The sequence below is a fragment of the Abramis brama genome (assembly GCF_963993115.1).
Source record: "Abramis brama genome assembly, chromosome: 6".
Taxonomy (NCBI): domain Eukaryota; kingdom Metazoa; phylum Chordata; class Actinopteri; order Cypriniformes; family Leuciscidae; genus Abramis; species Abramis brama.
Window position 1 is genome coordinate 21006350 of NC_139968.1, and position 15610 is coordinate 21021959.

At 34.9% G+C, this 15610-nt stretch overlaps 1 protein-coding gene across 1 annotated transcript in view; it reads left to right on the forward strand.

Moving 5' to 3' along the window:
- The first annotated feature begins 4460 nt into the window (after positions 1–4460).
- Positions 4461–15610, forward strand: part of LOC311084451 (DNA-directed RNA polymerase, mitochondrial-like) — a 48430-nt gene continuing 37280 nt past the window's right edge. The window contains exons 1-5 of the mRNA XM_084116475.1: positions 4461–4652; positions 5057–5155; positions 5951–6774; positions 7386–7519; positions 14774–14960. Of these exons, the coding sequence (XP_083972601.1) occupies positions 4514–4652; positions 5057–5155; positions 5951–6774; positions 7386–7519; positions 14774–14960 (1383 nt within the window). The 5' untranslated portion in view covers positions 4461–4513. The remainder of the gene's footprint in view (positions 4653–5056; positions 5156–5950; positions 6775–7385; positions 7520–14773; positions 14961–15610) is intronic.

Here is a 15610-nt window from a genome sequence, read left to right on the forward strand (position 1 = left end):
GTCACTTCACACTTTGTAGCTAGTTAACTAACAAGTCTAAGAAGCTCTCATCCTCAAACTTAGCCTGTAAAATCCTATGGAGACAGCAGTCTGCAGTCTTTTTCAGCTCCCCGCAGTCATTCCCGTCTGCTTGGGAATATCGGCCTTTGGGTTTCTTGCTAATGTACTTCAAAGCCTAGTCTTTTTTCTAGTCTCATACATCTTAGTCCTTCATCCCCAATTAAACCTAACTTGAAGTGGACCCCTACCTTTAATTTCTCTCCTCCCCGTCAACCTTCATGCTCCTCGCAAAAATGGATGGCACAGAAAAGTACCCATCACTGTCATGCTGTGCGCTTCAACAGCTGGCTACAGTCTGAGAAAAAGCAGTAAAAGTGGATGCAGCTTTAATTAGCGAAGCGTTCTAAGGCACTAATCACTATTACTGTTGCTCATACTTAAGGTTAGGGATCTGAACAAATGTAAGCATTAAACCTAAAACTCATCCTGCTCTAAAAAATGCTACAGAAAAGAATAATACCTAAAATCAAGCCTTATTCAGGAGAGTTCCAATCCAATTTTGACACAATGTAGCCAACATTTTGTAGCTAAAAATAAAGCACTTAACTTAAATAACTAATGTATTGTCCTTTCTTGCTTGCTGTTTAATTTACAGATGTACCCTTCTACGAAGATACAGCATGAGCAATCTTGTGCCCCTCTATCACACTCAAAGACCCCGGAAGTCCATAATATCAGCCCCCGCTTCCTTGGAAATTGATGGTAATTAGGCTACATTCTTTTAGGGGGAATTGTAAGATGTTGCACTTCGAAGTTCAAGAACAAAGTTCTGTCCACATATGAATGTCAGATGTGATGATAAACTTGTTCAGGCTAATGTGTGGATGATAGTACCTCTGCTAAATGCATGTCCACAACACAGTTATTATTTCACTCAGAACACAGCAGCACAACTGCCATGATCTAAACCTCTTAGTAAATCAAACACAATGTACATTGTAGAATGGCTGGTGGAGCATTTTAGAATTATTTATGAAAGATCATGTGACACTGAAGACATGGCTTCTGAAAAGTCAGCTTTGTCATCACATAAATAATCAATAATAGTGAACTGATATTTTAAAATATTACCATTTTTACTGTATATTGGTGAATATAAGAGACTTCTTTCTGAGAAATAAGATTGTTTAAAGTAAGACAGAGACCAAAATTTGGGAGCTATGCTTTTTCCACGTCCGCTCAGCTTCCTAGCATCACAAAAATATCCAAACTTTAAACTGTACTACATACTATTCTTTTTTTTTCTTCTTTTTTTTTAAATGCCAAAGAATTGACAGATTCTGAAAAACTGTGTATTTAATGTACCGGAAGACATATGTGACTTAATCTTGATTGACATGACCTCACAGAAAAGGTAACTATCTCTAATTCCACACATCATTGGCCGTCAATAGGCCTCTGCTTAGCTCCCATGATGCCGCGCTATGCCGGCTGCGCCCTGAGCTGAGAAAATCTGTGCGGCCATGTGGGATGTTCACTTGCGAAAGGAACCTAATCTTTCCCAGCAGGGCTCCCATCAACTCTGGAAGTGTATGAATGGAGATAATATCTCAGTAATGAGGCCTGTTTTGTACCATCAAAGTCCTCCAAAAGGGCCTGAAATCCGACCTCCCTCTTTGCGATGACGATCTCCCCCTAATAGCTCCCATTATTAATTGTTTTCGCTCTCCTGCTAACATACGGACTCTCTTCCAATCCCCCTCCATCACCCACCTCCACCCCCAATGCGAACTCAGTCTCCCTGTTTCGCTTCAAAGTACTTCAATTGACATTTAACCAATGGTAAATGACTTAGGCTACATTTTATCCACTACTTACTAGTATTTTTTATTGCATTTTTCATAACATATTCTGTGGACTACTCGTATGAAACTCCCAAAATATTAGCTTATTTTGTAATAAAGCGATTGTGGTGAATCGCACAATGATTTATGTCTCATGTCGAGCACAGACTTCCTGCTAGATGCCTCCGATGCAGGTGGCCAAGATAACCAGAGTGCCACGCTGTGCGGTCGCTTGCATAAACATCCGTTTCTAATTCAGAATCTGTCCGCTGCCGCCACAACTGAAGATCAATCTGCAACAAGCCTATTTGCGTTTCCTGCTTCGTGACCATTGTCCATTGTAGCCAAAATCAGTGATAAGTTAGCGGCCTATCTGATCAACAGCTCCTATTATTCGTCCTCTCTGGAAAGTTGACAGAGATCTGAGAGTGATAACATGGACTGTTACTTTTTAAAGTGAAAAGATTGTGTATGTGATTGGTGGACATTCATCCTTAGTGATAATCAAAAAGAGATGCGACTCACTGATGTGGGAGATGTTCTGTACCAAGTGTGCAAACTTCAAATTTGCCTTCAAGTTCCATGAGGATATTTTTATTTCATATTTTTTGCATACTGATTTATTAGTATTGACAGGTGTGGAGAGATTTTCCTAAATGTGTTGCATGCATGAGGGTATGCTAACCTTCTCAGTGTGGTTGTAAAATACACCAAACGTTGGTATGTTTAGAGGACTAAAAAAGGACTCAATTCTGAGCAAGAATTTTCTATTTCCAGAATTTTTCATTGTCCTTCTTCCAGAAACCTCAACTCATACTTGCATGAAGCATTGGCTAATCAAGTGATAATTTTAAAAGCAGCTCCTATTTCCAAAGAAACCTTCATATACAGTAGGTGTGCAAAAAAGTCTGAATATCAGAGTCCAAGAGAATGACAGCCTCATCCTAGCTGCAGTTATTATCAGGGTCTTGAATGGCTCTCTTCTCTCCTTTTGTTGACAGCCAGTCACCCAGTAATGACTATCACACCAGAGCTTGAAACATCAAAAGGGCCTGTCAGAGAGGTGACCCTGTGAACCGTAGCAACAGACAACGTCTGATCTCCACCTACTAGCTATGCACAACTTACTGGGATGACTGCCACCATACTGTCAAAATGTGTTTACTGACTTATTACAACATTTAAAAGTCAAATTAATTATAATAAAAAAAATCATTTAAAATGTAAAAGTCAAATTAAATTGTTAAAGTAAACAATAATAATACAGATTTTACACACACACACATACATAATACATATACTACCGTTCAAAAGTTTGAGGTCTGTAAGATGTAATGTTTTTAAAAGCAGTAATATTGTTAAATATTAAAATAACTTTTTTATTTTAATATGTGATATTATATTATATGTGATGGCATAGCTGAATTTTCAGCATCATTCTTCAGTATCTGGGATTCCATCAATACGTGAAGTGAATCTTTTCAAAGTAAAAAAAAAGAAAAAAAGAAAAAGAAAAGTGAATTCCATCAAGTTGTTTGATCGGATAACTATTGGTAACCTAACAAACAGTAAAACACCATCAGCAGAAACATGGATTTGATGTTCGCTACGGAAATGCGTTTCCAATTCCCATTATTCGCATTAACTCTTCTTCCGCATAAGTCAAAACCACCTCAAGCGAGCGTAAAAACTTTTTAGCGAAATAATTTTTTTCTTCTTCGAAATTTGGTGTTTCCATCACTCGTTTCTGATGCCATATGTCATGTAGGGTGATGGAAACATAGCTAGTGTCACATGATCCTTCAGAAATCAAACCCTGATTTGCTGCTAGGAAACATTTCTTATTATCTTTTTCTTTTTTTTACAATTGTCAAAAATATTTACAGCCACTTTTGATCAGTTAAATACATCCTTGCTGAATAAAAGTATAGCCTAGATACATTTCTTAAAATCTTACTAACCACAAACTTCTATAGGCCTATGTAGATTTGTTACTCTCATCATCCAGTTTCATTTTTAATTTCACATTGTATTATACAGAAAGACGGCTCATAAAGTAGAAAAAGCCTTAAACGCCTCACACAAATGTGAAACTCCGAAAGACATACATTTGTGTAGCCCTACTTTGCGCGGGAAATGCCGAGGCTCGCGCAATGTGACCTTGCTGGATCAAGTGATACTGTATAATTTGTAAAAGTTCGCCATCTACTGTATGGCTTCTGACTAATACATACCTTTTGAATTCAGACAGTCCTTTGATAAGTAAATCGTTTATTATTTTAACACTTAAATAGGCTGTCAGTTGACAGTCACTGAGACTTCCCCATTGTTATATCGAAAAAAAAAAAAAAAAAAAAAATTAAGACAGCTTACCGGTTTTGTACACAAGTGTTTTAGTAGTTAAAATGGGAACTTCTCCTGTTTTCCACTTGCATTAAGAATAGTTCCTAAAGCTTACCCCAAATAAGTGATTAAATATCAATGAAATATAACTTACACACGATGTACAGTAGCAGGTGTTTTATCCTACGTCAAGATAAAATTTAATCGATTAGCTCGTTACTCTCTGAGGTCTGGACTCGTTATATCGTCTATGAACTAGTCAGGTCTGAACAAAATGGCCGCCTTCTGCACGGGATAATGTGGTGTTTCAAAACTATCATGACAACATGTCACTTTTGAGGCTGTGTGCCTATTCAGCGGGTTTATCTCGCAGTTTTGCGGTTGACAGGGCTGTACGATTTCTAAATGGCGATTATTGCCGCTTGTGTCTTAGAATACGGAGTAATGGAGAGAGACAAATTCAAGGTAATGAGAAAACTGTCTTATTGTCATGCTGTCATTTGTCTTGTCCTTCAAAGTCATTTTACTAAGCTGTAATTTCTTTAATATCAGGCGTATTTTACATTTACGTTAAAATGTCCTCTGCAAAAAGTCAAGTTGTTTACATCTCAGATGCTCATCAGTATCTCAATGTCAAGGAGGCTTTGACTTCTAACAAAGTCTGTCATAGTTCATAAAATGAGGTGATTTTGCAACGCGGTGCACATTTTTGGTCTTAATTTGGTCTTAAATGTAATCTAGACTTACAGTAATATTTCAGTATGGAGTCTTTGTTGCATTAGGTTTTATGTTCTGTGCTCCAGCACCAAAAAACAAACAGTAGAGTTTTTAAACTTTTTATTTCACTGTTTTTCTCTGTCATTTCTCAGACAAAACATGGGCTACAGTTTACCAAAGACACTATTCAGCCATCCCTAAGAAGGAAGATAGGAAGAAAAGATTCTGGGAACAGTCTCAGTTGTTGGATGGTATGGTATATTTCCCCTTATGGTTATATCTAATGTTTATCATTGATTTACAGCTGTTGAATTAGCTTTGTGTTATACCAGAACAATTGAATTTTATATGATTTATTGTATAGCAAATTGGCTGTGTATAATCATTGGTAGAGTATTTTAAATAAAATGTTTATTTAATTTTTAATTTCAAGACAGTTTTATTTGTATAGCTCTTTTCACAGTAGTCATTGTTTCAGAACAGCTTTATATAAAATCATGAAGTTAATGTTTCTGATATCTTAATATCACCATGTCTTATAGTTGCATTTATCAGATTAGAGCTGTGCGACAATATAGATTACATTTATAAACAATTACTCAGCAGTGATATGCTATATATATTGCTTTGTGTGAGTTTAATATACATTATGTATGCAGTTAAAATAGGATGTACTATATATCCTACTTCAATTACATCACTGGGTGATAATATAGTTTACATTTTGTGATGATATAGAAAATCACGCAGCCAAGATTTGCTTTATAATATGTATTGCTTGTATATGAGTGTACTGTATGTGTATATATAGAACTGTGCGGTTATAGTTTACAATTTTTTATTATATAAAAAATCAAGCAGTTGAGAAAAATATAAAATATTAAAACTAAAATGTATTACTAAATATACAATAATAGCTGTTAATTGTTACAATATTTACAATAAACCTTCATGGGAACAAATTGAAGCTCCAATACAAGCATTTTTATATATAAGATTCATAATACTCATGTGCACTTCATTTTTCTCTCTTTTTTTTTCCACAGTTCTGGAGGCCAGAATCCAACAGCTCCAATCTGACGTTGTTGTAGACGTCAAACATTCAAAGGTGCAAATCATCAAAATGCAGCAGAGACTAAAGAAAACAGCACCTGGGAATAGTCAAAAGAACTTGCCAGGAGAAAAAGCAGAAATGCTTAAAAGTGGGCCAGCTGCTAAAAAGGGTGTAACTGAAAGTTTCAAAACTCACGCGAGTCGCTGGATGGAGAAACTCATGCGTGAAAAGTGGATTAAACCCAAAAACCAAACTTCACCTAAAATGCACGACAAGCCAGTTCCGGGTAAAAGCAGCAAAGGGAGTTCGATGGTTCCTGGTACGTCTTCGAAGACAATCACGACGGGCAAGAGAAGTATGACGAAAACTAAAGTAGAAGCCACTACGTCTACCGCAACATCCTCCAAAGGCAAAGAAAACGCTTTGCAAAAAAAGGCTAAACGGAAGGCTTTGAGAACCTCCGAAAGTTTAGCCGTCAGGTTTCCAGGATTGCAAAAGGTCTCCAGCAGTGACGTTTCTGCGTTGTCCGCTGAAGAGAAACCAGCAGTGGTTACAGGTAATGAATTGGTTATGGAAGAGGAGCTGGATGTAGACCAGCAGAGCTTGACTTCTCCTGAAAGGCTTCTGGAGGATAAGGAAGGGAACCGCTATGGGGATCCTCAGCTCAGAATTCGCTGTTACTTGGAGGCGTGCGTGTTCGTTGACGACGTGGCTCGAGCTCAGAGCTATTTACTATGTCATCACCGTCAGTTATCCAAACGCACGCATCTGTCTATCAGCACCTACAACATCATAATGAGGATGTGGGCCAAAAAAGTATGTATGCACATTTGCATCTCTCTTTCTACATCATATTAACTTTTTTTTATTAAAAAATATAGTGAAAATAGTCATATTGAGAAATATAAGAAATGTATGAATATTTTTTTTAAATCTTACTGATTCCAAACTTTTGAGTGGTACTTTTTCATTGTGTATATATATATATATATATATATATATATATATATATATATATATATATATATATATATATATATATATTTATTATTATTATTATTATTATTATTATTTTTATTTTTTTTATTTTTTGCTTGTTGTTTCCCCTTATTTTAAATTTATATAATTTTCCATTTTCATTTTTTTAAATAAATGTTCAATATTTTGCTGAATCTTTTCCCTTTTATTAATTTTTTTATAAATAATTTTCCACAGCATTTAAAAAAATATTTTATTATTTTTCAGAATTAAGTATTTTGTTGTTTTTTCCCTTTAGTCTTTACATTAAAAAAAATAAAAAAACATTTTTTAACAATATTTTTTCAGTATTTTGTGTGTTCCTTTTCCATCAGTCTTACATATTTATGATTTTCCATTTAATTTTTTTTAAAAACTTTTAAGTAATTTTTTTTAACTGTGCTTTGCAGGGTTCCATCAATCACATTCGTCGCTTGTTTGTTCTGATTGAAGAAGCAGGCCTGAAACCCAATGTCACGTCTTACTGTGCTGCTCTGGAGTGCATGGGCCGCATGTCTGCGTGTGAAAATTGGATCATTACCAGGTAACCACTTCCCAAAAGCTGAACTTCAATGTATTCCAATCACAACTATGTATAGGTGGATCTGACAGATGGTGCATTGCCAGTTTATCATCACACGAGTACTAAAAAAGATATGATAAGCAATGCAGAAAATTCACAATGGTAGTGTGGTACTAAAACTCGCTTCATAGTCTATGCAATTTTTCCATTATGTAATTCAAGTTTTTATATAATTTAGGATTAAATATGACCCGGAAAGTATTTTTTAAGGAACATTTAGAAAGTATAACATAATCATGTCAAATCATTAAGTAATAATACAAGTTCCACAATGTTGAATTGATTGACAGTTCCAGACTGTGTCTCTAGATGTCAGTGTTGTAGTGTTCAATAAGTCATGGATAACAAAGACCTCATTCTCTTTAGATTCCCTATATGAATCCAAATTAAATTGATAAACATGCAAATTCGTAATGGCGCTCATATATATGCCTTTATTTGTGTGTGTGTGTGTGTGAATACATCATCCATGAGCTGATTCATTCATCCATGGTACTATAGGATTATTCTGAGCCTGCCTTGATGAGGTCCAAAAATAGAAATTCAAATTGTGGTCATTCATCTAAAGAGCATTAACTCGGTGGACCGCCATTTTCTCTCTGGTCATCTATTTGTTTTGTGTGCTGCTCATCTCTTGGCAGAAGGATTTAGCGGAACATCTTCTCTTTTGCATTTATATGGGGAGCTCCTTGACAGAATGAGGCCAAATCAAAAACTGTTGTTTTGGCTTCCCTCCTCTATATTGTATGTTTTCATCACATATATTAAATAGGTTTATTAATTAGGGCTGTCAATTTTGAATTTAGTATAACTGTTGACCTAAACATTTGTTTAGATTATTTAGATTAAATATTCAATGCTTGTCAGCCACAATTTTGTACCGAGTGTCTTTGAAATGTTGTCTATATTTGCTTTTCTCAGAAAATATTGATAGAAATGCAGTTAATTGTGATCAGTTTCATTCATTAATCAGTAATTAATGCGATTAGAAAGTCATTCTTCTAGAGCTGTACAATTAATCGTTAAAAGATCGCGATCTCGATTCAATCAACCACGCGATCTGATTCCTAAATAACAACGATTCGCAATTGTCATGTAACAGATATTCAAATTATCATAGAAGTACTGGGATAAAACTTTATAGTCCGGATACAAACACTGATGTCTACGGAAGCGATCAAAATAGTCGAATCACCTTTTGAAAGTAACTTGGCACTTCAAATAACGATTGTATCAATTACATCATTACACCAGTAGGTGGCGACAGGTGACTGTTAAAAAATGCATAACGTTGAATCATTCATTCAAAAATGCTGATTCGTCCAGTGATGAAACAAGTGAAGTATTCATGAGTCATTGAATCATTCATTCAAACTGGAACGTGATTCTCAATTTATCCAGAATCGTGCAGCTCTACATTCCTCTATGGAACACAAATGAAGATATTTTGAAAAATGTCTCATACTAGTGTTTCAAAATATCTCAGATATTGCTTTGGACCCTATTGACTTTCCTTGTATGGACAAAAACAGTTTTCAAAATATTAGTGTGTAGTGTATATTTAGATTTATCTGTGAAATTATCACTTTAAGCCTTGTGTTTGAGCTAATCTGCTAAACATCTTAAAACGATCAGATTCACGTTGGTTCAAAATCCACCAGACAGTTTTTCCCATTGCGCTCCATCTTTAGCAGCTTGTGCTACCACACTGTAACCGGTTTTGAGTTATCCAATTGATTGTATTAGGCTTCTGTGCGTCTGCGTATCTCCTCATTTATAAGTGCTAACGGCGACTGCTGAGGCAATATGGTGCCGCCCAGTGACAGAACAGAAGGACAGGTGCAGGGTGGCTTGTGGCAGCTGGCTGGGTGATCGATCACAGTGAGCTGATGGCAAACACAGTTGTGCAGTGGAAATGTTCTTTCTACAAACCCCAGTGGAGCCTATTTTTTATCCATCTGTCTCTCTTTGTTCTCCTCGCCACAGTTTCAATTTGTCTTTCAGCTCTCATGTGGCAGGGTTGTTGCATCCTTTCCTACAATCCAAACTTGCCGACCTATTTACACATGAATGTGGTTTTCTTTCAAGTCACGATTCTTAGGATCAACCGTTCACACTGTCTTTTTGCGTGCAATGACACTGTAGTCAAAATCAGGTCATGCAAGCGCCATCGTGAAGTCAAGAGCTGTCAGTGTGGATGGAAAACTCAAAATTTTGACTTCTTGACCTCAAAAGGTGCATGAGAAGATACATGCGAGAGGCATTTTATGCATTCACATATATGTCCAAAATCGCTGACTTGGTCACTATACAGTGAGTGACACGTAGTTTGCTGTACGAAATTTGGATGTAGTGCCACACAATATTGTGCACTTCATATGTTATAATTTAATAGTTCTTCTGTTCACACTGACAGCATTTAAATCTGAATTCACACCACATATGGATATGTTTGGATTTGGTTTATAAACATTTGGTTTATAAACATTCAACTTGTTGTGGCTGGAAATTATTTTGACATTATGGCTTATAACCGATAAATGGCAGATGTTAAAATTTTATACAATTTTGACTAAATAATTTAAAAACAAAATGGTAAAACTGAAGTGATTTGTTTTAAATGCTACAAGTTAATTAAGGCATAATAATATATATATATATATATATATATATATATATATATATATATATATATATATATATATATATATATATATATATATATATATATATATATATATATATATATATATATGTATGTATATGTATATGTACCAGTGTTAACTAAGACTAAAACTTTTTAAAATTCTTTAATTGAAAAAAGGCTGAAATAAAACGAAAAATTAAGTTTAAGTTGAAATACTAAAATTTCTAAAACTGAAATACAAATATACAGCATGTACGCTAAAAACAAATATAACATTTTAAAAAATACTAAACTAATAACGACAAAATCACATAAATTACAAAAACTTCAGAATTCAGAATATTAATAAATACTTTAATAATACTAAAACAATACTGTAATGTATTGAATGAAAATTGTTTATTCATTTTGAGATTTGCTAAAGATTACATTATTACACTTTAATAATACTAAAATAATACTGTAATGTATTGAATTAAATTTGTTTATTCATTTTGAGATTTGCTAAAGATTACATTCAACAGTATTATTAGTGTTTTTAAAGATTTACTTTATTTATGTGTGTGTATGTGCATATGTGTTTGTCAACCAATTAAGTGGGACTGATATTTTGTGCACTTTTCAATAAAATAAATTATTTAACCCATTAACACACATTAGGAGCAGTGAGTAGTGAACAAACACACTGCAACCGTGGACACACACCCCCGGAGAAGTGGACAGCAATTCCCTGCGGCGCCGGGGAGCGATTGGGGGTTGGGTGCCTTGCTCAAGGGCACCTCAGTCATTTCCTGCTGGTATTAAGAAAGAATCGAACCCATGACCTTTGAGTTAAGTCCAGCTCTCTAACCATTAGGCCACAACTGCCCGTTGTGTATGCCGCCTACTCTGCTTAGTGCTGCTCGACACTGTCGACAGCTTTGCAAAGACATTCGTTTGGCTAATGAAACGAAAGCGGCACTTTGAATTCTCCACAAAAATCCCAAGTAAAGTCAACTCTCACCCACCTCTATACTTATCAGCTTCCTTTGTCCTCTGCAGCAGATCAGGCGTTTAAAAGAATGCTTCAGAATTACCGTGATAGAGTTATCCGCCTCTCCTAATTGCATTTGCATCAGCTCAGGGTTTAACATTTACTAGAGTATTGAATGCAACCCTCAGAGGTAATGATGCGATTGTTGCTCTGTCACGCACAAGACGGAAAGGGTAAAGGAATGTCTTTCTCAAGGCCTTGCGCGCCCTCGACGGCTTCATCTCTTTGCTGTGCGCCCACTAGAGGGCACTGATGACTCATCGTCGGTGTGTTTCACTCCCAAAGGAGCCTGTTGCTTTGGAAACTGCCTCTGCTTTCTCAGGCGAACCTTAGGAATAACCCGGTCTGTCCTGAAGCCTCATGGTGATGTAAAATACCTCAGCCGGATGCTGACCTTACCGAATAAATGTGATTAAACAGCTAGTTTACAACTTGTACCACAGCTCTGTTGAATTCTTGATTTTGATTGGTTGATAAACATTTTCCAACACCTTAGAAAGTCGAGTAAGTAGTTCTTGGTTTGTTGAAGGCATTACAGTTCTGTATAAATGTGCATTTTGTACTAGTAACAGCAGCTTTTGCTGTTATTTAATTGTAAGCAGTGGAATGAAGGTCAGATAGTTATCCACCAAACAATGACTAGTTGTTTTCAATAGCTGGAGATTTTAAGGTAAATTGAGAGTTTTACAGTGCTGAGAACATGCTGTGATTAGTTAGCACAGTAAACTTGCTCTAAAAAGTTAAAACGCTGCTGCTACAGCCATTAACTCTCCTCTAGTGTAATAGATTCACTGCATGAAACAATAGATTTCAAGACGTTTACTGACGACTTTAAATAGCCTGCTGTGATTTGACTTTTAGTTCTTGGATTTAGTTTAAATCAATCTGTTCATACCTGAAATTGAACATCTTTGGCCATGTATTGATGTGATTTTGTGTTACATTTCGAAGATGTCTCGTTTGTTAAAGGGATAGTTCACCCAAAAGTGAAAATTGTCATCATTTACTCACCCTCATGTTTTTTTCCCAAACCTGTATGAGTTTCTTTCTTCTGTTGAACACAAAAGAAGATATTTTAAAGAATGTTGGAAACCAGAAACCCATTGACTTCCATAATTATAATTTTTTTCCTACTATAGAAGTCAGTGTGTGCTCTGAGAGCCTTGGTTATATTTTTATTAATATATTTAATTATATTTTAATAATTGTAAGTTTATTTATATAGTTTAATTGTTCACAACCAACTAGTTCAGACAAATCAATGACTAGTCAATTTTGGAAATATGTACACTACTGTTTGAGATCTGTAAATATATTTTTTAATGTTTTTGAAAAAAATCTCTTATGCTGATCAAACCTGCATTTATCTGAACAAAAATACAGTAAAAACAGTAATATTGTGAAATAACATTACAGTTTAAAACAACTGTTTTCTATTCTAATATATTTTAAAATAATTTATAATATATAATAATATATAATATATAATAATTTATTCCTGTGATGGCAAAGCTGAATTTTCACTATCATGTCTGCAGTCTTCAGTGTCACATGATCCTTCAGAAATCATTCGAATATGCGGATTTGCTGCTCAAGAAAATCCGAATAAGTTGGCAGAAGAGGCAGTCAATTGCCTCAAATTTTTTAAGTTCTGAAATTCAAAGTTTAAGTAAGCAGAACTAGCAGATTTTTATTTTATACTTAAACATTTCAAGTTAAGAACAATTAAAATGTATGAGTACATTAATTCATACAATTAACTTAAAACTTTCATGTAATCTCAGTGTGAACTCTTTTATTAGTATAAACTTAGTTAGCTTTAAAAAGCTAATCTGCTAACATACTAATTTGCTAACATATTAGCAATAGTATGTTATACAGAAGCATTTGCTGTATGAGCGCAACAATATAAAGGGATTATTTGCTCTCAAATCAAGCTGCGTGCACCACTTGTCACCATGATGGTAACTATCCTAAAGCCAACATTAACAGAAATTCTTCTAAATTAGCATAACAAAACATTAATCACTACTAAATCTTACACTTAACATTAATCTTACACACAAAAAAAACATTATATTACACTTAATTTTAGCACTTACACTCCCTTTCGAGTGCCATCGGCAAAGCATGCTGGGAAATAGACATCCCAGCCGTTTCAGTTAAACTTAAGTCCGTCTAAATTAAAATAAATAATTTCATAAAACTCAAAACAATGAAACAGTTCAGTTTACTTAAAATATATCAGTTCTGTGAACTTGAAAGAAAAAGAAAGTGCTAAATACTCATAAAAGTTAATTTGACTGAACTAATTCGTTTAATTTAAGTTTGTCCTACTCAAACCAATTAATTATTTTGAGCAATAGGGTTTACAGTGTTATTATCAATGCTGAAAACAGTTATTCCAGTATTCTTTGATCAATGAGAACACTGAAAAAAATGATTCATTGACTAGTTGAATTTACTAAAAGAAATTGTTAATTGGATCCACATAATTGATTTTAGCTACATTTAAACAAATGCATTACGTTGAACTAAGTTCAGCTTAATGCATTTGTTTAAATGTAGCTAAAATCAATTGCGTGGAACCAATTACGATATTTTTTTTTAGTAAATTCAATGATTTCAGTAAATTCATTGAATTTTCTAAATGTTTTTATCGTAAGTGGTTCCACGCAATTGATTTTAGCTACATTTAAACACATGCATCAAGTTGAACTTAGTTCAACGTAATGCATTTGTTTAAATGTAGCTAAAATGAATTACGTGGAACCAATTAACATAATTTTTTTTAGTAAATTCAACTAAGTCAATAAATAATTTTTTTCAGTGAACAGCGTTTTTGTTTAAATAGTCCTTGAAAAATAAAAGTATTAATTTCTTCTTTTTTTAAATCTTACCCCCAAACTTTTGGACAGTACTGTATATTCTGTGAAGTAGTTGCAAATTTGTTGAACACATTGTACAACATTAAGCGAGTATTAAATATTCCTTGCCTATTTTCTCTGGCACAGACTGTCATTCTCATGCTTTGATTAGTATTCTGTCCACGACAGGAACATAGCTTTACATCAACAGTGAGCAGTCCAGCTGCGTGGAGCTCTGACTTTATTCACACTTTTTCTGTTCGAATAAACACGGCCTTGTAATTCTTGGGACATATGGCAGTGGCCTATCTAACAGCCATTACTAGAGGGAGCAGAACGTTCTGTTCGAAGGCACTCCGTGTCAATGCAAATATTTGACATTCCGCTCCGACACCCCTCCGGTCTCGGCGCTATGAGCACAGGTGCTGCGGCCGTGGAAGTTTTCTCATTATAAGGCCTTTCCCTTCCACCTTTGGATTATCAAAGTTATTTCTTTCAAGGTGTATTTTAGGTATTTTTGAGAGCAAATGGCTTCATCTGTGAGATAAATTCACAAGACTTGAGATTTGACATCGAAGGTCATGTTAACCTGGTATAGGAAAGTAACTGCGAAAAAATTCAGGTTCAGATTATTTTTATTGTATTCATTTCTCTTCTGGTCCATACAGGTGCCTGCAGCAGATGGAGGTGGACGGCATGTCCGTGGATGATGTGTTCAGCCAGTGTGTGTTTAAGAAGGATGAGAGAGAAATGGTCCTGAGGGCCGTCCAATCGGTGCAACCCGAATACCAACCTCTTGTGTCCAAAGATCAGCCTGTCTGTTCCCTGTCATTGGTGGAACAATTTTATGCTGAGGTACCGTTTTATTTTTTATCTATGGTTGTATTCTGATATTTTTTATTTTATTTTGAAAGAAAGTTCTCACCAAGGCTGCATTTATTTGATCAAAATATGGTCAAATAAATGTAATTAAAATGTAATTTATTCCTGTGATCAAAGCTGAATTTTCAGCATCATTACTCCAGTCTTCAGTGTCACATGATCCTTCAGAAATCATTCTAATGTGCTGATTTTCTGCTTGAGAAACATCAATGTTGAAAACAGTTCAGAAAAATGTATTTGAAATTTTGTAACATTATAAATCTTTACAGTCTTTACTGTCACTTTTGAACAATTTAATGTCTCCTTGCTGAACAAAAGTATAATCATTTTGGAGGCTTTTCTCAGTTATCTTAGAGTTTGTCATATACAGATACAAGCATTTGTGTTAAACCTTCCTCGTGCATTCTTAGTGAACTGGTTGTAAAACAGGTTAATTGCACTGTTAAAATGGAGTTGGAGTGGAGGCTGGTACCATAAAACAGCTGGTGCTTTTCATAAGACTATATACCTGTCAGCGTTAAAAGACCTGCCTGAACTTGTCTTGTGTGTCAAAATGACGAGTTTCACTACTGTGTCAGCTGTCATCTGCTATATAATTCCTTCTAACAGAGGTGCCCGAGCTA